This window comes from Anarhichas minor, unplaced genomic scaffold (genome assembly GCF_050575085.1).
Source record: "Anarhichas minor isolate MPS153535 unplaced genomic scaffold, ASM5057508v1 ptg000051l, whole genome shotgun sequence".
Lineage (NCBI taxonomy): Eukaryota > Metazoa > Chordata > Actinopteri > Perciformes > Anarhichadidae > Anarhichas > Anarhichas minor.
In genome coordinates, this window is record NW_027466497.1 from 3,155,985 (window position 1) to 3,178,415 (window position 22,431).

Consider the following 22,431-nt stretch of genomic DNA (forward strand, 5'->3'; position numbering starts at 1 on the left):
TTAGTCAATTTAATTGGAGCAGAAAACGAAGGTGAAGAGTAAAATCACCACCAAAACTTTGTGACTGATGTTTACAACAGAGTTTGCAGATCGACTTATTAGTTCTACTTTGACCTGTCGTACAGTTCAGGCGTGCGCACTTTTAGTTTTTATCTCCTATTACATTGGCAATCTGATTAAACCGTTGCTTTGTGTGAAACCTCTTTGATCGGCAGACTCATGTGCTTCTTGCCTCCTCGTGTTTACAGATTTCTGCAACTGCTTTGCCGAGTTATTATATTATAATCATAAAAAAATGTGATGAATAAGAAACCTTTTTTAAATCTGTTCTTTTTATATGTTTACACTTAATTTACCTATATATTGCAATGGTAATTCTCCATATTTTAGTTTTATTATTGCTATTTCTCTCGACTCTCTCTACTATGACACCTATCACATGTCTCGCCGTCCAGGAAGCAGGATCCCTCAGATGCACTTCCTGGGGTTTCTACCTTTTCTTTTTTTCCTGGTGAAGGTTTTTACCTATTTGAAATGTTGGGCCTAATGTCAGAGACTGTTGTATGCTGTTAAACCCTATGAGGGAACTTTGTAATTTGTGATTTTCGGCTTCATCAGTACAATTAAATCATTGATGTGGGTCTGAGAAAAAAGAAAAACAATTATATATATATATATATATATATATTCATAGTTCTTTAAGACTTCATATGCAGGAGATACAAGGTTTCCACCTGACAACAGTGCGCATGTGATTGTGTATACAAATAACAGACACAGAACAAACATTTAAGTTCATATTCGTTTTTGTTTTCATTTATTTATTTTACGGTCACCAGATGAGCAGATACATCATTTTAGAAAAGAAATTGATATTTGCAAAAAAATTATAATACAATTTTCTCAATATAGAATATGTACAGAATGAAATGAAGTCAAACTGAAATAGCATTCTGCCTCTTTGTCATCAAGAAGACGAAGCAGAGAGGGGTCTGAGCGGTCCTCCATAGACCCATCTCCCTAACCAATAAATATAAACTGTATATATTATGTATGCTGCACTCATCCAGGCATGGACAATACCAGGGCACGTTAGTTCTCAACAGTATTCCCTTAATCATTTCTTGTACATCACTGTGCTACACACACACACACACACTCGCACACCCACGAGAAGCTTGACACACAAGTGCACACAGTCCAGAGAACAAATTACAGTTGGGTTACAACAATGGGCCATCTTAACTCATGAAAAGGACAGAAGAAAGCTAAAGAAATGTGTATGGAAATACCCATCATTGTCCTTGATCAGGAGGGAGAAGTGGCTTTTTGGTCAAAGCTCGCTGGAGCTGGCTGAGTAGCACTTGACATTTGGCCTGATTCAAACAGCCAATTCTACAGAAAGCTACCGAGCTGGAAAATCTCTCTCAGTCTCACAGATCCTGCCTACTCATGTAGCTCCCTCCCTCCCGTTCAGTCTCTCTGTATCTATCCACCTTTCTTCTCTCTCTTGTTCCTATTTTCTCTATCTCGAGTGGGACAGGTGCCAGGACAAGGGTTGGCGAATGCCCCCTTTGCCTGTTTTCCCTCTGGGAATGAACAAAATAAAATGTACACAAAAGCTTTTATCCATGCTGTATTGAAACAGGACAGACAACTGCACAATCACAGAACGAGCACAAGAAAAGACGACAGCAAAGTAAAGCTATGGTCAGGATGGGGCAGGGAACGCTTGTAAAGGGAACGCTTGAAGGACTTAAAGGACACTATAAGTAAGCACACCGCTTGCCAGCCACTTTACCTTGTCGCTGGGCATCGGTCCCTCAAAAATCGCCCTCCTTGTTCTTGGCGGGAGGGAGAATTATGACTTTGTGCCGATGAGCGAATACACGCACTTGCATAAATCATCCATCTTGTTTGGCGGTTAATTACTCTTGTTTACCCTCCGAGTAACCTCGGGATGGGGCGGCGTGATAGGAGGGAGCCTGGGAAGAGGAGATAGCACCAAATAGTAATCTGCTGACGCTGTTCATCAGTTTGCAATCCGCAGGAGTAAAAGCACATAGTGGGCTTGAACCTGGGTGTTAGTGAATTAGACAAGGTTGACTGGGGTCTGAGAACGGCAGCTCCATCAACATCCAGGCCTGACCACAGCTGCTCGGTAAGCTGTTCTGGGGTCAGCCGGTGAAGGAGCCACGCTGAGGCAGCCCAGTGCAGGCCAATCAGAGAGCTCCTCAGGATGTACAGCAGGCTCTGATCGTTGCTTATTTCATTACGGGGAAAGCTACATAAATCCACAAAATGGAGAGAAAGAGGCACGGAGGGAATATTTGCATTTCTCCTTTCCTATCATCGCCCCTCAATGCCTCCCTCTCCAACACCACCCCTTTCAATCCCTCCCCCATTTAGTGCAGAGTGACTTTAATCATCACTTTCGCCAAAACACATTAAGCCGGTGTGTCCGGAGTTGAGCATAGAGAGAGGGGGGGGGGGGGGGGGCTTGAAAAAAGAGTGGCGCATTAGATTTGCAATAGCGATGCATCACTCTGGCATTACTTTGGAGATTAAAGACGGGACGTTGCATTTCATTGGAGTGGTGCTGATGGTTGCCTGATGTATGACTGTCCTCCTGCACCGAACCAAACAGGAAACACCACTGTCCACCAGGGAGAGAAGTCCTACTGACCAGGGAGTTCCTTTCCTTTCTATCCCTCCATCCCATTATTTGTGATTCCCTCTTCTTCTAAAAACCTTCTTTTTTCTTCATCATTACACCTCAAAGCCTCCCTGTTTTTAAACCCCAATCTGAGCGCACCTCTACATTGAAAGATATTTATGCAGCTGTTTGATCATGTTCTCAAGTCAAAAACAACACCTCCTTTGTAGAAGGAGATAATACTGTAAAGTGGATTGCATACATTAAACTTAAGCCAACACACAACGCGACTTTGCCTGGTCTTTGTGTTACTGCATCTGTATGGATAGGATGGATGTAAAGTGCTTGAGAGCTTAGGACAGGCAGTACGAGATTGGGTGGAGACCATAAAAAAAAACTAAAAAAACTGAAGGGCATGAACAAGGGGGGCTTTAGGACTGGGCTCATCGGGGGCAGGTTCAATATGGAGACAGGAGGCTTTATAAACAGGGTGTGGGGGTGTATGGAGTCCCCAGGAAACAAAATGACAATACGTATTTTGTTCTACAGTCTCAGAGAAACCGAATCACAGTCAGACAGTCCAAGGGTACAGCCCAACAGCAGTCTGGCCCAGTGAGTGAGCTTTCCGGTCATGTCTATCCAAACCCTTGGGCCTGGGTTCACCCTGGCACCCAGCTCTGGTTGCTGTGTGCTGGTGGAGGGCAGACAAACGCCCCCAAGCTCATGCCCATCCCCATGCCCATGCCTTGGGACAGAGAGCCGTCAAAGTTGAAGTCCATGCTCTCTGTGTCCATAAAGTCATTGAGCAGGATGGAGTCTACATCACAGTCCAGACTATTGGGGACGTTCTCCATCTCCAGGTTGGCAGCCATTCTACTGTGGGAGTTGTGCTGTTGCCCCTGGTAGCCAGCGTTCCCTGGCTGGTGGTTGTTGTGGTAGTAGCCATGCCAGGAGTCGGTCATACCCTGATGGTGAGCTCCGGGGTAAGGCTGGTGACGGGGTTGTGGCGCGGACGCCAAGCGGCAGGGGTCCTGGGGAACGTCCATGACACCGGCGGGGTTGGGCGGCATAGACGGCGATGTTGGGAGGTGTGGTCGGGGCCCATAGTGGTTAGAGGTCTTGAGGCTGTAGGGCTGCAGGATGTCGGTGCTAACCCTTGGGGAGAGGGCCTGTGGGTGAGGCCCACTGTGCATAGGGTTATGGGGGTTGTGGTTGTGCATGTGACTCTGGCTGGAGCGAGGGTTGTGATCATGGCTGGCGTTTACTTTGTTACTGTGACTGTGCTCGTGACTCGAACTCGAACCATAGTCATGGGCGGGTAGGGGCTTGTGGCTGTGGCTGTAGTCGAGGCTGGCTTGGTGTTTGTGACCCTGATTGTGGTTCTGATGGTGTGTTGTGTTCTGGTCATGGCCATTGTGTAGACTGGGATTGTGAGCATGCTCATTGCTGTGATTGTGGTTATGATTGTGGCTGCGATTCTGATTGTGGCTGTGTTGGCTGTGAATGCCATTGGTCCCCTGTGTCATAAGTGTGTGTGTTTCACGTCCCTGGCCCAGTACTGTCTCTTTGTTGCAGTACGGAGGACCTCCAGTAAGCAGACTCTGCAGGGCGTTGTTCTCTGAGTAGGCCCTCATTGGGCGCTGAAAGCTGACTGGCTTGTTCTCCTGGATGGTCTCCATGAGAGTGTGATGCCGAAGCATGCCCATGGAAGGCTGTCCGTACATGGGCCCACAGTAGGAGCCCTCTGCCTTGGGCGCAGGCACGTAGGGATAACCGTTGCATTTGATTTGCTGTGGCTGGGGGTAGCCACTCTCATCTAGACTGATAGCCCCCGTCAAGTCAGTCAACTGGGGCAGCTCCACAGTCGGGCAGTGGCCTCCAGTGCCCAGGGCCGGGGAGCGTGTGCTGGAGGGGCTGGGGTACAATCGAGGGGAGGCTGAACAGGACAGTCCACCTTCCTCCGGTTCGTCAGCCTCAGCCTCAGCAAGGATCGGGGACAGGCAACCACTCAGTGTGGAGGCAGAGGAGGGGGTGCGGGAATGGAGATCTGTCCAGGTGTCATACTCCTCACCCCCCATGCCCACACTTCCTTTACCTGCTGGACTGCCATGCTCCGGGGAGCCTTGCATTGTGGGTCCGACTCTCTGACCTTGTCCCCGTCCGAGGCCCATGGCCCCTGCTCTCTTTCGGCTAATGCGACCCTTGGTCTTCAGGTAGCGAGTGCCGTTGTCTATAGAGGCCGCCCGTCGTCTGGGTCCTTTCCCCATCTTCCCTCCTTCTGGGTTCAGCATCCACCACGAACTCTTCCCCGTCCCTTCATTTTGCACCCGGATGAAGCGACTGTGCAGGGACAGATTGTGTCGGATTGAATTCTAGAACGAGAGAGAAAGATGGGAAGGAGATGATGGAGAGAAAAAGAGAGGGAGGAAGAGGCAGAGAGAATAGATTAACATTAACTCCCATGGGAACATTTAGGGTTAAATAATCATTTCTTGAGAACACAAAGTTATTTCAAATTATGGCCAAACTATCAAGGCTGCACGGTGAGCGAGAAAAAGATGGATAAAGAATGAGGGGGAGATGGAGGGGAAGGTAAAGAGGGCAGGGAGAGTGAAGGACCAATCGATACCTCCCCTGACCAGCCTCTCCTCTCCACACACGCTCACTGAGTCATAATATGGACATGGGTGCAGCCTCCACATCAAACCATCACCAAGGTTACAGAAATGAATCACGCGAGGCAACCCAATCACAGACAGCCCATATCGATTGAAGGGCCTCCAAATATGAGAGCCTGAGATCCAGCCAGAGACTGGGAGGGAGGGAGGGAGGGAAGGAAGGAGGGGGGAAAGGCGTGATTTGGCAGGAGCAGATCTGGAAGAGTACCAGAGTGAAAAAAGAAACACTCATACGTAGGCCTGGAATAAGATAGAGGGGAAGTAAAAGGGGGGAGGGAGGAGGAGAGGGACATGCTCATTTAACCTCTTTTAAAATCATGCCACAATTAACATGACCGTAGGCAACGACGGCAGATACCGTTATGATGAAGTCTTCTTGTGAATAGCTTTGAAGAAGGACGAATGTGCCGGTTGTGGGTGGGTGTGTAGTGCGGTGTGTGTGTGGGGGGGGGGGGGGGGGGTTGTAGAATAAGCCTCTCCAGACCTCTGTTTAAGTGTCTGAGTGACGGTTGTATAGTTAATCCAGGGCTCCGCAGCAGCATTTGAAGCCGGTGCCAACCTGGAGTGAGTTGATGAGATCTAAGCCTGCCTAAAGGAGAGCTTAGCAGGGATACACATCATCTCAGCTGGCCAAGTTAGTCTAAGTACAGCATGTTCATCCAAATCGTTCCTGCTTGTGTCATTATTCACACTCTCTCCACTTTCTTTCCCTTTGCTTTTCTGCCTTCTCTTTCCGCTCTTTTGCCTTTTGCTCTTTTCTGATCTTTTGGGAGGAACAAACCCCCCCTCAACCCCAAACCCTCTTCCCCATGTGCGCAATCACGCGCTTTTCTTTTTCCTCTCTGGCGATATCTATATATCTATTTCTGCCTTGTTTATTACCTGCACATAGCTCACAATCTCTGTCTCCTGATATCTCGAGCCATTCTCTATCTTCATTCACTCCCCGCCTCCTGTCCAATTTTCCTGCGCTCAGCCCCATTCATCTCCCTCTCCGTGTCCCTGCGTCTCTTGATCACGACATTGCTCATTCTCCCCTTCTCTCCACATCTATCCATCCTCTCATCACCTTACACAACTTCCATTTTCCCCCCTCTCCCCTCTCTAATTCATTCATTCACACTGAAAGGCGGGTAAATATCGGAAACAAACAGCAGGAGATGCAAATCTGTGCTTAGTGGAGGGCCAGCTTACATTTCACCCTTCAGCGCAATCCATATATCCAGCACATGTATGCCCCCCCCCCCCCCCCAATACAAAGGCAGCATACAGAGCCACGTGGCTGCAAACTGGACAGCCTTTTTGTTGTTGCAGCGTATTATGAAAAGCACAGCATCCACAAGAGTAGTTAATATGTTTACTGGGGGAATTCAGCTTCAAGTGGGTTTCAAATCAGTCTTGTATCCGACCTACTGCTATTCTCATTCATGGAGAGAGGCCCCCTCCACACACTCCCATCCCCTCGGCGTGACTCCCAACAGATAATTTCGTCCCATCGTCCACTCAAATCACGCTGCTTTGACTAGACTCTCTACGCAGACGTGGAAATTGGATAGGAGAGATGCATTTATACGTTTTTTTTCTCTGCTGTTCAGAGGGGTCCTCTCCAAAACACCGGGTCGGTAAAATTGCACAAGCTCAACGTGCGCTACAAAATGGGCTGAATGCACTTCTCAGCAGCGGCGCGCTATCGAACGCAGACTTTATCAAAGCCAAATTGAACGATGACGGCGTGTGAAAGAGGCCGCCAGTGGAGCCGACCCGCATCAGGTGATCTGAGAGCGGCGCCCTGACAGGTTCCTCCACAACATGATGGCTCCGGCTGGGCGTAGCCATGGCAACAGAGTAAACCAAAAGAGAGAGAAATGAAGAGAGGGGAGGTGATGGTGATGGTGGGGAGGAGAGCGGGGGGGGGGGGGGGGGGGGGGGGGGCTGATGCTGTTTGATGCTGCAGGCAACTCCAAACAGCCTTTTTATCTGAGTCTGTCAGATTCCTGCTTCCAATCCACCAGGGAGGCTCAATCACCAGCAGTCCCAATGTCTCACTACCTGTACCAAGCTGTGATTAGCAGCCTTGTGTGTGTGTGTGTGTGTGTGTGTGTGTGTGTGTGTGTGTGGAGAAAAAGCTTCTGTACAACAACCAGCGCAACAATTATACAGTACGCTGCTGTTCCTTCACTGCTGAAACATTGTATACTATAATGTGCTTTGTCTCGTGTATATATTATGATTCTCTGAAGGCTTAGGCCGGAATTTTTGTATTGCTAATAGTGAAAATTGTGTGGTGATGCTCAACACTGTCAGCAGCTAATGTTACAGTTTCTATACCCAAATATGGTGATGCCTGATTGTCTGCATCATAGTCTGAGCACAGAAAAGCAATTAGAGTGAGATTAATCTTTAACAAATTAGAAAAAGACGCATGAAGCTAAAAGATGCCTTTGGAGTTCTTTTTAATATATTTAATGCAGTCTCCTTTAAAATTAATTCATAAGTGTGTGGATAATGTTCCTTGCCAGTAAAAAGACCACCGTCGTCCCCTAACCTCAACCAAAGTGGTTGTTGTTTACCATCACAGCCGAGGTCCTCCAACAGTAAGTAGTAATTGTTACCCAAAATACAATATTTCCCTCACTCCAACCAAATCATTTTTTTGTGCCGAAACCTCAACAAATCTTGACCTTTGAGCTTTTATTTTATCTTATGTTTATTTGTCATAAATACTTTTCTACAGATTGAGAATATTACGCGGCAAAAAAGTGACTACTTTCAGAACGAGGTTTTTCTCTGATCTTTCACTCCACAAGAAAAATCAAGGAACTTCCTTTTTTATCACTTTTCAATTTATCAACGCGACTCTGGTGAAGGATTGGACCATCACGTGAAAAGGAACGTTTGAGAGCCTCCGGGTTATCATTACAATCAAATGCTATATAGCAGGAGATGCCACTGATTAGCACACTGTCAGCCACAGAGGAGGAGCTGATCAGTGAAAACCTCCAGCAAAGTCTTTGATTGGAATGAAACCTGCCGACTCTCAGCCCTCCGTGGCATAGAGGCTGGCCATCCCTGCCTCAGTGTATACATTAAGTTGTCAGAAAGAGTGATTCTGGAAAGGAGAAGCCTGTTGCCTCTGCTCTCAGCCTTTGCCTTTCTGCTAATGCAGCAGGAGATGGACTGTTGCAGAGAGAACGGTGACTGAATCCGTCCTCACAGCCACCCTCCTCCTCTACAGGGAACACGCTGCACTGTGTCCAGCTCCACTACTGTATACTGTACATTAATAGTGACTGAGTTTGACCCTGACACACTGCTGCTTTCACTGAGTCAGGGGATAGTCAGTCCAGTGGTTAGCTAATGGCCCGTGGACACACAGATCTGTCTAAACACAGAATTCTTACACTTTTCCCTTTTTCAAAATACCAGACCAAGCAACAATATATGAATGGGTTTGCACTCAGTATGAGGATAAACTATGCATCATGATCATTCTGCATAGGCTCTATAATTACAACTGAACATTGAGATTTAACCCTATAATACAATTTGGATATAACAAAGTGAATTATTTGCTTTGCTTTGTGCTGATTAACTTTTTCCAGAGCTTTCAACCGCATAACAAGGTCTTCAAAAGTGGGTCGAGTTTGCTCAGATTTCAGGGAGATGGACCTTTTACAACTTTACGTGTATAAAATGTAGATAACCTTAACGCTCGCCCCTACTTGCTTACAAAAATGAAATTATTAATCAGGTTCAATGGTTGGACTCTGGATCTTGAGTTGGAATTCAATTTAATTTCAATCAACTTTGTATTTTACTTCCACAAAGTTGGCGCTCTATCAAGAGAAAGATATAAAAACAAAACTAAAATCTAAAATCTAAATCGAAGCAGCAGAGGCTGGAATATTGTGGCTTTTAGTCTGTAGTCAAATACTGACACAACTAAAATATTACTTTTCCCGAAAACCCTCCAGAGACCTAGAAGACAGTATTCAACTGTTTTCACAGGCTGAGTAGTACTCCACTGATTTTACACATGAGACATCAAGTGTCTCTTTAACATATACTCCAAACTGAACATGGAGTAACAGGAACATCTGAACAGTCTCATTCTATCCAGTAGACCCTCAAGGAAAACATCCTTTTTCAGACTGTCAAAACTGTGTCAGACTGTTAATTCCCCTCTATGGTTGTGGATTATATCACAATGAGTTCATTTTTTGTCTATCCCCCTACATTTTATTGGGATTCTTGTCTCCGAACAGCCTTTTAAAATGGTCAAGAACGGTGTGTTCTCTTCAGCAGTATGTGGTGTGCCCACTCATCCATTTCAGAATAGCAACAACAGAGCTGTGGTTAATTTTCTTGATTATTATTATTTCCAACACCCTTGTCCCTTTTTTAGTCCGGGTTAGCTAGCTAACGTTAATTACATCTATTGCAAATTATCCAGTTTGTGTTGCATAGCTACGAGAATGATGTAACCCTTCTTCCTCTGGCTGTGTCCCTGTTGCCAGCAATTCTCTCAGAGCGTTCTCTCGGAGCGTTGTGTCTGAGCAGAGAAAAGCCTCCTATATTAACTCTACACAACAGCTAATATCAACATATATCTACTGGACCTTGTCACACCATAAAGGGGAAAAAACAGTTTCCAGACATTTCCACACCTCTTTGCAGACTGTACAAAATGTGGAAATTAAATCACATCTAGTGTGTTTTAGACTTTTCAGTCCAGGCGGCATTGTACACAAACACTACACACGTAAACAAACGCCATCTTATATGTTTCACAGATGGACACATGTTCACCTCGATGTGCACTCGCACACGGACACACGCACATCTGCCCCCCCCGCACACCCCCACCCCAAACTGGCAATCATACTTAATCCCTCTCCAGCCTGAGTAATCCCTGACAATCCAAGGCTAATCCTGGTTAATTCTGGGCACTCCTCAGCTGGGTTTCACCCTCGAACCACAGAGACAGGGTGGGGATTGGTCGGATCACGGCGATTGAGGCTGGGCGTGGCGTTGATGGACGTAATTGGTCGGGTCGTTATTGGTAGCCAAGAAAAACAAGCACAGGTTTTCACCACTCTTCAAAATACGTCCGGATTGACCCCCGCTACGTCACACCTACGTCACACCGGCCTTACTGTTGTCGCCGCTCCTGGTAGAAAACATGTTTGTCACCAGAGTCCTGTGTGTTAGCATGTAAACGCTAATACACGGCAGGGCCTGTTAATTTGTCTGCTTGCTGTGACAGCAGCAGCAGCTAGGGGATAGAATAACCTTTTCTATATAAAAGGACAGGGAAGTAAATTGCTAAAATAAAAACGCAAGCAGGGTATACAGTATGAGCCATTCCTCCAGTGTAAGGGGCTTCTGAGAAGTCATTAGCCTCTATTCAATCAGCTTTACCAACCGAAAGCTCCTAGCTCAATTCTTCTTAGCTGCTATCGATCCTGATTCCAAAATGAAGCACTTAAGACGCCTTGATCAAGCTGCTCCTTAATCTAGCGTTAAGGAGATTGAGACCTTTTCACCCCGTGTCTCAGACAGACTTATTACTTTAGCACATGGGTACAGTGGCAGTCAGAGCACACTTCACTGGCACAGACTCAGTTTCGGTTTTATAGTCTGTTTAAGCCCCTTTGGTGCAGAGCAAGCAGCACTTTTACTCTCTGCCATTTTGAAAAAGCTGTCAATATACACAAAGCCGGGAGCGTTAATGAAGCAATATGTCACTGACATGGGATGGATGAGGATGCTTTGTTAAAAACAAGAAGGCCTCTGGTGATTGTGGGCTCGACTGTGTGCCTGTTCGATTGACTTTGCACATGGAAACTGCAGGATATCTGTGTTTGAATTGTGGTATACTCATGAGAGCGTGAAAGCAGAAGGAAAACGGAAACTGATTTACCTTCTGCTGTAGCTCTGTCGAGCAGCGAGACGGGGAAACAGGTTGCCGAGGAGTTCTGCTCCCGGACGTTTTTATAGGCTGCTTTTACCTCCCCACATCCTCACAGGAGAGAAGTCTCTTGGAGGGGATTCTTTAGAGGATTCAGTCGAACATCATGTTGTGGATTTTAATGTGCTTTCTGCTTCACATTTTAAAGGAGTCATTTAGCAGACGCTTTTATCCAAAGCGATTTACAATGAGTGTATTCAACATAGGTATTCAAAAGAACTACTAGTCACCAGAAGTCATGAGTGCATCTCCTTCTTTAAACAAGCATCTAAGAGCATAAACCAGAGCACAAACTGTAGATGTGGTCCGGCACAATCCAGCCGAGTGTTGTGGGGATTGTTGTACTCCGCCTTGTTGAGAAGTAGCGGGACTTGGCAAATCTGTTTTCTCCCCTTGCTCAACCATTATTTATTAATCCATTTCACACAGCCAGGAGTCATTATGCACGGTCCTGTCAATGGGTATCTCTCTATGCCGCGCATTTATTTGATAATAAGCAGGAGTGGGGGAGAAGATAAAAGCGCTGACTGCGTTCATTGTGAAGCGTTTTCTGCAGGCGGGGAGACTTAAATGAGAGCAGCCAGCTCTGTGTGGGAATGGGTCTCGTCTGCTAAGCCTGTCTGGAGGCAATCGATGGAAATTAGTCAACGCTAAAGATTCACTTCCTGTGACTGATGTCACGGGCAGCGCTTGTCTCTTTGAAGGGAAATAAAGAAGTGGGAGGCTGAGGGATTAATGGGGTTGGAGAAGGTGTGAACATGCAGAGTTTGGGTGGGGGCTATAAGCTGGGGGGAAAAGATGCTATTCTTTTGGTGGATTGCAGGGAAATAGATCCAGATGAGAGGATCCAGATGATTGCAGTGTAGCTAGGACCATTCAAGACACACAATGAGTTGTGTACAAGGCTAGCAACAGCGCAGACCAATCGGTTACAATAAAGACGTGCAGCCACATTTTTTCAACAGTGCTGCTACTACAGTTGAAACATGACCAACACAAAGCAGCACAGACTGAAATATGATTAAATATAACAGTCTCAACATCTTTTATTCATGTAACACCAAAAAATGGCTCTTTAGACATGTACCACATGGTAACTCATTCAACAGTAGATAAAGATTTTAAAGATTCTCTGTTATTGAATATTAAAACATTTTGAAGACTGTACGCTCTTATTCAGCAGGTTAAAACAAACCCTTTGAAGCTGGAATCATATTTGTAAGGGTCTTTGTAATAGGCCGGTTCTTTGAATTGTGACGGTCTTGCAAAACTCGCCAAACAACAAAAGCCTTATCTTTTCTGCATGGAGGATGAATAACAGTGTTTGCAGTCAGTTGTATACTTGCAGTAGCTGTGACAATACAACCAGCAGTTCTACTGAGGATGCTTCCTGAAAGGTGCACCAGTTAACTTCTCGTCAAAGTACAGCCGAGGGACTAGAGCCGGCCCTCGGGCGACAGAAGGCCTTTCACTCCCCCTTACTCCCTGCGGAGCTCCACAAGCTCTACGGGGGAAGACAGAGAAACAAGGCAGACATGGAGGGAAAAGACGGGTGCAGAGAGGCAGGGGGCGAGGCGTCGTCTGGGGCTAACCTGAGAAAGGTAGACGGTAAGGGAGCCTGAGGGGCTAGAGGCGGACAGCAAGCCCAATCCCCAGCGGAGAGGCCTCTAATTGGAGCTGCTGGCCTGCCGAGGCAGCCTCTTTCTCTGCAAATGGACATAAGGAGCAGAGTGAAGGCAGAGAGCCCGGGGGCGGGAGGAGAGGGCAGATAAAAATAGAGCCGGCAGATTAACGAGCATCTGAAAGCGGGGCAGGGGATCGGAAAATCCTCCCTGCGTGCCAAAGATGCCCAGTCCTCAGGCCACAGCCAGCTCTGTAAAGAGTGACGGACCCGGAGCAGCCGTGAGCTTCCTTCCTGTTGGCTTTCCTTACATCACGAACACCGGCGGGAAGGAACACCGTTCCGTCCTGCTACAGGAAACTCTAATGAAGTACAGTAGAAGTCAACTTGCTGGAGTAGAAATACAGTAAAATTGGCTCTTTTCTTTTATTTACTTTATACAAAATAATTTTTCAAACTCCTTATTTGTATCACTATATGTAGCCAGCAGTTTTCCCTATGTAGCGGCTTTTTGGAAAGGTTTCGGTGAATAAAAAGAACCAAAGCGATATTTTCCCTTATCCTTCTTTGCTTAGTATTTGCTTAGCCCTTCTTTGGTAAAACTTGCAAGTTAGCTGCCAATGAACAAGAGGATTAAGCCACAGTTTGTCTTTTGTTCGCATGCAATGTAATAAATTCATATTACATAATGTTATCAACTGTGTTGAGAGTTCTGAGAATAATATTTCGATACCAGCTTTTAGAAAATGAAAATGTTCACCCTTATTGTTTGCACTTGTTCTTTTTTATTTCACTATCAAGCTACTTCATAGAGCAAAAAATTTGTAAATGAGCAAGACCAGCTAGTTGTTGTGCTAGTTTTTAGATAGCTAAAAACAAAATAACCTAAAAGTTAAATTCCACATATTCTTTATCTGAATGGATACATTTTTGTCTTACAATCGTGTCCCTATGCTGGGACCTTTTGACACTATAACCAAGCATATTCTCTACACGATTGTGCCCTTCAATTACAGTAACAAAAGTAAATGTAGTTTGTCCTCCACCTTTGACTAGCGCTCATAAAAAGGAGTCACCTCCACAGCTGTGATTTCTATCCCTCCCCTGGGAGCTTTCACACGCCAGGTGGAGCATCGTGACACCTATGGGAGCCAAAGGAGAAGCTGAGAAACAGGCCTGATCACACCTGCCATCAGGTCTCAGGAGAGCACCACCCACCTCAACACTCAGCTGTCACATCCATCCACACGCCGAGGCTGCACGGCACCTCCAACAAATGCACTGATCCACAGTCAGAAGCTGATACACTGGCGGTAACACGGGCTGAGACATTCTGAATGGCACATTAATAAAAAAGCAACAAAGGCTTGATTGACTTGAAGAATTGGAGAGGGGGGAACGTACTCACAGACACTCAACTATGCCGAACAACTATTGCTTATGTGCAAATAATCAGCTCAACCTTTGGCCTTTCATACATAACTTAGAGTTTCCAAACAGAAAGGTGCAGCTTTGACTGAATAACAGTAGAGGAGGTGATCAACTTTTCTTAACGTGTGCGTACCTCACTTATAGGGTTGGATTTAATCCAAAGTGGTGCTGAAAAGCCACTTAATCTTGAACAAAAGTATTCAACGCTTTGTAATGAATATTCATATAGTTTGAAAAGGGGAGGTGTTGTTGAATATTCAGACCTTTCCTCTGAAACTGCTGCTTGATTAAAGTGCCAAATATCAACTTGAATGTACTACTTCAGCTGACGGTATGTCAGACTGCCATCGTGGTTATTCATTCATTCAGTACGACATTGTTTTCACATAAACTGTTTGGGAGGAGGGGGTATTTGATTCTGTTGTGCCCTAACCAAGAGTAACATATCTGTCCTGCTAACGTAATTTTCACTCCTAGGACTAAAGGTTTTCATGATAGTTGAAGATTCAAGAGATAATGCCATATAAAGACTTAAGGGTTGTTCTGTCGAAACTGGTGTCAAGTGATACATTTGTGGTGTGACTACACTATAGGAAATGAGTCAATGGTTCTGTTTTTAAATTCATCTGAAGCTAATTTGAAGTATGGCAATCTGCGTTAGCCAATTTAAGTGGGTATTTCCCAAAGTTACAGCCTTCAATATGGAATAGTTTTTTTCTGACCTTACTAAATTGCTTAGGGGAATAGATCCTGGCACTGAAAATTAACCCACACCCGACTGCCAGCACGATACTTTCTCAAATTTTGTGACTGAAACTATCAAAGCCTCATGTTTGCTTTAATTTTAGCATTAATCTTTGCACTGGATTTTGTCCCCAATCGTTTACAGAACAGTCAAAGGTCTCTCTTCAATAGGAAGCCTCATCATAACCGAGGTTCATCCGTACAAAATAACAGGGACTGGATTTCTCCGGTTGTAGTCGCTTTACGAGGATATCGCTTCACTGTCATATTGGGGAGGATTACTGCAGCCGGTTCTCTTTCAACATACATTTGGCATGTTGTATAAAGATAGATCCGAACCTGACAAGAATTGTTTCTGCACTGAATTTACCTGAGAAGCTGCATCAATCTAATCCACGCCATTTTTGTCGCAACGGTGTCACCGTTTTCTCGCGGATGTAGCAAATTCTTTCAGGAAAATGACATCCCCCTTTCTAATCCTGCCTGAAAAGCACTGACTTGCATGCGTGAAACAGCCCTTGACAAGCACAACACTGAACCTATTTTAATCTCTAACCAAATGCGAGATGTGCGATTCAGAGGTCTGGAACCAGGCTCGAACATCACAAACTGTTACAGAAAAGCACCGTAATCCTCACAATGACCTCTGATTGCAACATTTATCAAAACGAAATACATACACAGCTCTGTTTGGATCATATTTCAATGCAACCTTGGTGGCGTGTGTCCGATCATAACGGATCATCATTAGCTTAATCTTTCGTGGCTTCTCTGTAACCTGATGTCTACTTTGGGGCCCATACTCGAATACCAAAGTTAGACAGTAATAGTGATGATGGCAGATCATTGCCTACAACAATCACTTCTCTGTATTGTGTCATTCAATTAGTCCTTTTTTATTCAGCCAGCTTTGAATAGACTTTTCAAGCATTCACGTCTGTGTGACTTTTTTCACGGTAAATCACTTTGCCAATTCACACTGTCACACTTTTTGAGAACTCAAATTCCTTTTAAGAGAAACACGTCTCTCTCATCAGATGTGCTCTTTTGAAGTATGCCAATTTTCAAAAAGGGAAGAAAAAGTCCGATGCTCTTCTCTGAGCGATGTGTCTCGACTGTCATTCTTCCACGACGAGGCTATACATTTCCATTTAGTGAATGCAATCCGGAAAATTGACAAGAAATTGACAAGACACAAGGGGGAAAAAAAGGATATGCATATTCATGAATCATAACTTCAACGGAACTTCTAATTCTGTATTATTAATTGACATCACAGAACAGAAGTCAAACCCCACTTTGACAGTGGGCATATCACCCTCGCAAAGCCAAAACCACATAAAGACTCACACACACACACACACACACACACACACACACACACACACACACACACACATCTTGTGCTTCGCTAGTATGGCATGCTGGGCCGGCTCATTACTACAATGCCAAGCTACTAGTTGCTAAGGAGACCTTAGGGAGAGGGAGGGCTCCTGTTGCCATGGCAGCAAGCCTGCATCCTGCCAACTGTCTTCCCCCATGAGACATGACCATCGTAGACAGAGCGAGAGAGAGACGGGGAGGAAAAGTGAGGGCAGAGCGAAGTGAGGAGAGAAAGGCTGGAGGGGGTTACGGTTAAGATGTTGAAAGAGGAGGACTCGTTGGAGAACCACAGAGACTGTAGAAATAATGTGCGGGGAAAATTGATGGGGTGAGAGCAGGAAAAGAGGGAGACCTTGAAAAAACAAAGCCCCCCCCCTTCTTCTGAAAGCACCAATGTGCCTGCAGCAGCTTTCCCGTGGCCAACATGGTTGCTGCCTGGCCAACCACAACTATATCCAGGCGTTTTATGAAGACGCCAGAATGACGCTGTACGTACGCCGATCAAAGCCCCTTCTTGACTCCCTCACTCCCCCGCCCCATAATGCCACGCATGTCCCCGAGTGAACCGCCTGCCTCTCAGCTTTTACTACGCGAGCAGCAGATCTGACAGAGCTTTTTGGGCGAGTGTTCACAGAGCCCATCCGTCATGGAAAGAAATCTGCTTTGGTGAGAGTGAGCGGTATTGAACGACGGATGGGAGGGAAAGCAAAGAGAAAGAGAGAGAGAGGGAGGGAGGGAGGGAGGGAGGGAGAGCATCTGGGAGGGATGAGCAGAGAGAGATTAAACTGATTGGAGAGAGCAGAAGAAGGGCGAGGAGGAGGTCATACGAGGCGAAAGAAGAGAGAAGTCCTCAGTCTCAAATTCAAATTAGCCTTATTGGTTTCCAAGGACACTGAATTGTTTCCATCCTCGATCTCCTTCTCTGTGTCACTGCCACCCCCCACACACACACACACCTCCTCCCTTCTGTTTCTCTCTCTCCCTGACTTCATTGCCTCTTATTAAATCATTTTTTTCATTGCCTCGGACTTGTTCGTCACATTGAGAAGTACATGTGTGTCAAGGGAGCTATGATTGCAGAGTTTCAACATATTAACACCTGAAGCACTTAACTCTCACCACCCTCAAGTTCTGCTACCCGAACTGAACCCTGACTATTAGGTTTGGGATCAGGTTCAAATCAGATTACTGAATTCCCATTTTGTTGCGTGTCTGGACTCATGATGGGCTCTTGTTTGTTTCTTTTAAATGTTATTCATCAAGAAATGTCTCTGTTTCTGTCCCTGGATTTGCTAAATCATCGGTGTGCAACCCTATTGTTGAACAGAAGGTTGATATTGGTTGATTCTGCAATTTTCATTTTATGTTAAGGTTTCAGATCAAAGTCCAATACCAACGCTTTTAAAATAGTTTGTTTTCACAACACATGTGCATGACAACCATAGTTTAATGTAAGGGAAAGAGGTATGGCAGGTGGTCAATGGTTGAGGTTAGGGACCCAACTACTGCCTGCCGTGGATGTAAATCATGTCCTACACAATCGTCTAATATGAATGAAAAATAGGTTTCAAGTAAATAGGAAAAGGGAACGAATGACAGGAAACAAAGTGTAGACAATACTGCTGCATTAGCCTGGGGAGCTAATGCGACAGGAATGGGTGACATAAGTAATGATGTGGTGAAGGCCCCTGAATTGTGGAAACATCATGGCTGTTCACAACTGCTAAAAAAACACCATCTTAGCGTTCTGCTACCCACAGGATATTCATTTTTGGGTCAGATTCGGGCTGATTGCGTTGTTTAAACTCCGGGCTTGGGTTCACGTTTTTGTCATTCAAATATAATTTCACCAGAAAGTTCTCTTTCGTTTTCCCTCTGACTGTGAGAAATAAAGCAAATGTATAGCTTCAGGCCTTGGGTTGAGTTCAGGTATAACATTTTGGCAGTACCAGTTGGGTTCAGTTGTATTGGTTCTTAAAGACGTGGTTTTGAGTCTCAGTTTTAGGCCTGTACAGAACTAAACACTGGTAATGTACTGTGTAAAAAACTGCAATAGCATTCGGACATACGATAGCAAGAAAATTGGTGGGCAACTGTACAACTCGACTTTGTTCTGTTTTGGATTATGACTGTGTGAACAGTGAAGTTCTGCTGGAAAAGACTGTCTGGCATTTGTATGGGGCTGTTTGTCATGTTTCGGGTTAGACCCCTTTGTTAAAATTAAGTTAAATGATAAATAATACTTTAGACAATACTCTGTGGCAAGAGTTTGCGTTGGACCCTTTCCTGTTTAACATTGAAATGCACAAAAGCCACGGAGAAATGGGTTTTCCCAGTTTGTGTGTGGACGAACTTGACTGGTCTGCACAGAGCCTTGACTCAAACCCCTTTTAACACCTTTGAGATGACCTACAACGACAACTACGAGCCTTAATGTAATGTACTGGCTGAACTAGCCAAAAAAAGCCAAAAAAACTTTTGTCAATCTGAACAAAGTAAATATCTTTGTCTTTTTAAAAAGGACAAACAAAAACGTAGCCCTGTGAGTCTCACATTTGGCATTCTTCCTCAGCTGGGTTCATCCGGGTTCAGGTCTCAGTTTGAGGCCCGCGCAGAACCCTGACACACAAAAACGAGCTTCCAACCAATTCCGTGCGATGTGCAAGCATGCCGTAACTGTCCCGACCAATTCAAAGCTCTCCTCCCGCCTCCCTCCCCCCCTCTCTTTCTGTCTCACTCTGGTTTTGATCACTCTTCCTCTCTTTCTTTCCCTCTCTCAGTCTGTTTCTCATTGCGAGGGGAATGTGGCGTCTGTCTCATTGTCACAGACGCTGGGAAACAAGAAGCCTCATCACCCTCATCCTCATCTGATTCTCTCCACTTCCCTCCCTTCACACACACATACACATACCCACACACACACACTGCACTGACATGGCTTTATTGACTTATTCATGCATGGGTTTGTTTCGGGGGCAGAGCTCCTGTCTGCCAGTCTGACAGACACCCCGTGAACCCTCGAGACTCCCCTCCCCATCTTTCTCTCCACACAATCACACACACTCACATCATCCCATCCCCCCATCCCACCCCTGAACCCCCCCTAACCCGAGCATGGCACAGGGAGTACTCGTAGAGCAATCGGGGTTCACTCAAGTTTCTCCTCCATCGTTTCCCTCCCCTCTTCACTTTCTACTTCTCTTTTCTCCCTTTGCTGGGGAGAAGGGGAAGGTATGCCCACATTTCCCAGAACAAAGACAGCCCAATTAAGTCAGTTTGAGTTAAGGTCTGTGTGGCAGACTGGGATCGGAAGCGAGGAAACTGAAGAGAGAAAGCGGTGGCGGAGGAGCAAACGGCGAGGAAAGGGGAAGAGAGAGACAGTCTAACGCTCAGGGAAAAGAGGGGGTAAAAGAGAAGTAGAAGAAGAGAAAAAAAAGAGGAGCGCAAGTCACTTTGTAGCGGAAGCGGGTCGACTTCGTTTTTAGCTCCTCAATGGGAGACTATGAAATATTAATAACTGCTCCAGCCATATACTTCAGAGGCCTATGGTAAAACTTAAAGTCTAATGAGACGCTGCTCATGAATTGCTAATGGTGATGCTGGAATGTGTGTGTGTGTGTGTGTGTGTGTGTGTGTGTGTGTATGAGTGAAGGGGGGGTCAAGATGGTAGCTGAGGGGTGGAGTATAACAGAGCTTTCAGTCTTTCAAAGAGCAGACGAGAAACTTCATTAGAGGCTTGAAGTTCTTCCTCCTGCACATCTAAGCGCTGTCGCGTTTTCTTGAACCGAGAAGTAACTTCACTGTTCTCGACGGTCGGACGGCTTCTAATAAAGTTCGAAATCGTCCCGTTAATTGAAACAAAATGGAAATCGATTTTGTGTTTTTCTGAGAGTGTTTTTTGTGGGTCTCAATCTTTTGTACGAGCTTTTATTCACGGTTAGACTCAGACGCACGTTTGATAGGCAGAAGGTGCTTCAAGATGTAAATCTTTAGAATTTGATTCTTCTCCTTACTACCAAAATAAAATATATCCATAAATGTGTTTAATAAAAGTTTATCATGTGTAATACAGCAGTGTTTTTCCACCTTTTTTGTTTTGTGCCACCTTTACGATTAAGCAATGTCTACTTGAGATTCAATGTCTTACGTTTGTCAGCGTGGTAATCAGGATAACCAAAACACATTTTCCCTCCTCTAACCTTTTATTGTGAAAGTAACTGTTAGGCCTGAAATGGCAAAATTATTTAGTATTTCACAAGAAATAAAAGCTGAATTTAAAGAGAGAACAGTCTACAGCCATGCTAGTGCCTCTCTGAGATTGTACACTTAGGCACAGCGGTGCTGTGAGCTAAATGTTTATTGTGATCACCATTGTACTTTAGCATGCTAGAATGCTTACATTTGCTAATTGGCACTAAATACAAAGTACATCTGACCTGATGATGGAGTCACATGTCCCCAAAGTGATTACAATTCAATCCTATGAGGACGCGAGTGTGTTAGAGACTGACTTATATCGAAACTATTAAAAACAGCTACCATCGTCTAAAATTCATGACAAATGGTGTATAAGTTGTTGCTACAGTAATGGCTGTATTAACAATTAACACATCATTTACCAAAGCTTTGTGGATTTGCTATAAGCCGTTATTGAGAACAACTTTTGGGTTGCCAGGTTGTAAAACATCTCTCTGACTATTCTCCATCCTCCTCCAGCAAGACAGTAGTTTTGTCTTGTAAGCTGCAGAGCTCAGATCTCAATGACATAAATGAATAACTGCAGGTGAATTACGAATCTTTGGCTGATGGCCTATTAGAAAGTGATGAACTCACAACCATTTGGTATTTATTTTGCCACCCATGTCCCCGCAGAACTGATACTTTACTACCCTTTATTAATGGTTTATTATAATCTATGATGCAGACTTGATGACTTATTAAAAAGTGAGAAACTCATGAGCATTTTAATGACTTGGCTGATAATTACTCACCAGCAAGAGGACAACCCAACAACTGCTGTTATAATGACGTAAAGCTTCATGTAACTTAACTTTATATAACTCAATAAAGTATTAACAAACGATTTAATAAAGCCATTAATTGCAATTTATAAACCGTTTAAAGTGTGCCATATGAGAGAGTGACTACTATTGAAAGGAAATACTTAACCCTGGTCCACTACAGCGTGCTCTGTGCTCCTCTGTAATTCTCTCATGTTGGTCTCAGCCCAGATATTTCGTACAGCAGTGAAGTACCTGGCCGAGTCTCCCGCTCTAATCTGTGCCAGAGCCGGCAGGCCTCGCAGAGCCTTGCGTAACCCCGGCTGAGTGTAATGGCAGGGCTGAGCCATCAGCTGGGGGATTGTGTGGGCTGTGTGCAGGCTGGGACTGAGGGGAGCCCAGAGGTGTCGCCCTGCATCACTGTGTTGCTTACTGACCTAATTTCTTACGTCCCTGAAACTCCCCTGGCAGACAGCTAATGTGGAGATGCTGCGGCGGGACTGAGCCCAGCCACGCTTACATAAATCGGTATTCTATGAAAAATCAAATATGAGCACTATCTCCCAGTGATATATAATGGATTGATCATAGAGTTGATCAATATATAGTAACGGATGTCCATGGGAATAAATTACCCGGAATTGGTTCAAGTACGCTCTTTTGATCAGATTTCCATATGCATGTCTGTTTATTATTAGTAAGGGCCAATTAGTAATTAGGAGCAAGAGCAGCAAGAGAATACCGAGTTAATGTTTGAGCATGATGTTTGAGCATAATGAAAGAAGTTATTGTTTTATTGAGAAAGTAGGCTATATCCACAAACTGCAATTTGGAGGTGTTGCTAAGTATGTGAAGTGGTGACAATTTATTTCTGAGCACCACTGAGTGTTTTCTGCCTCACCTCAGATTGGCTAATGTGTGCATAAATACATTAAATATTGGGAGAG

General features: G+C 45.0%; 1 protein-coding gene across 1 annotated transcript in view; it reads right to left on the reverse strand.

The window, feature by feature from the left end:
* Positions 1-3,315: 3,315 nt before the first annotated feature.
* foxo6b (forkhead box O6 b) overlaps positions 3,316-22,431 on the reverse strand; it is a 34,633-nt gene continuing 15,517 nt past the window's right edge. The window contains exons 2-3 of the mRNA XM_076075284.1: positions 3,960-5,028; positions 3,316-3,920 (exon numbers count right to left, since the gene is read on the reverse strand). Of these exons, the coding sequence (XP_075931399.1) occupies positions 3,316-3,920; positions 3,960-5,028 (1,674 nt within the window). The remainder of the gene's footprint in view (positions 3,921-3,959; positions 5,029-22,431) is intronic.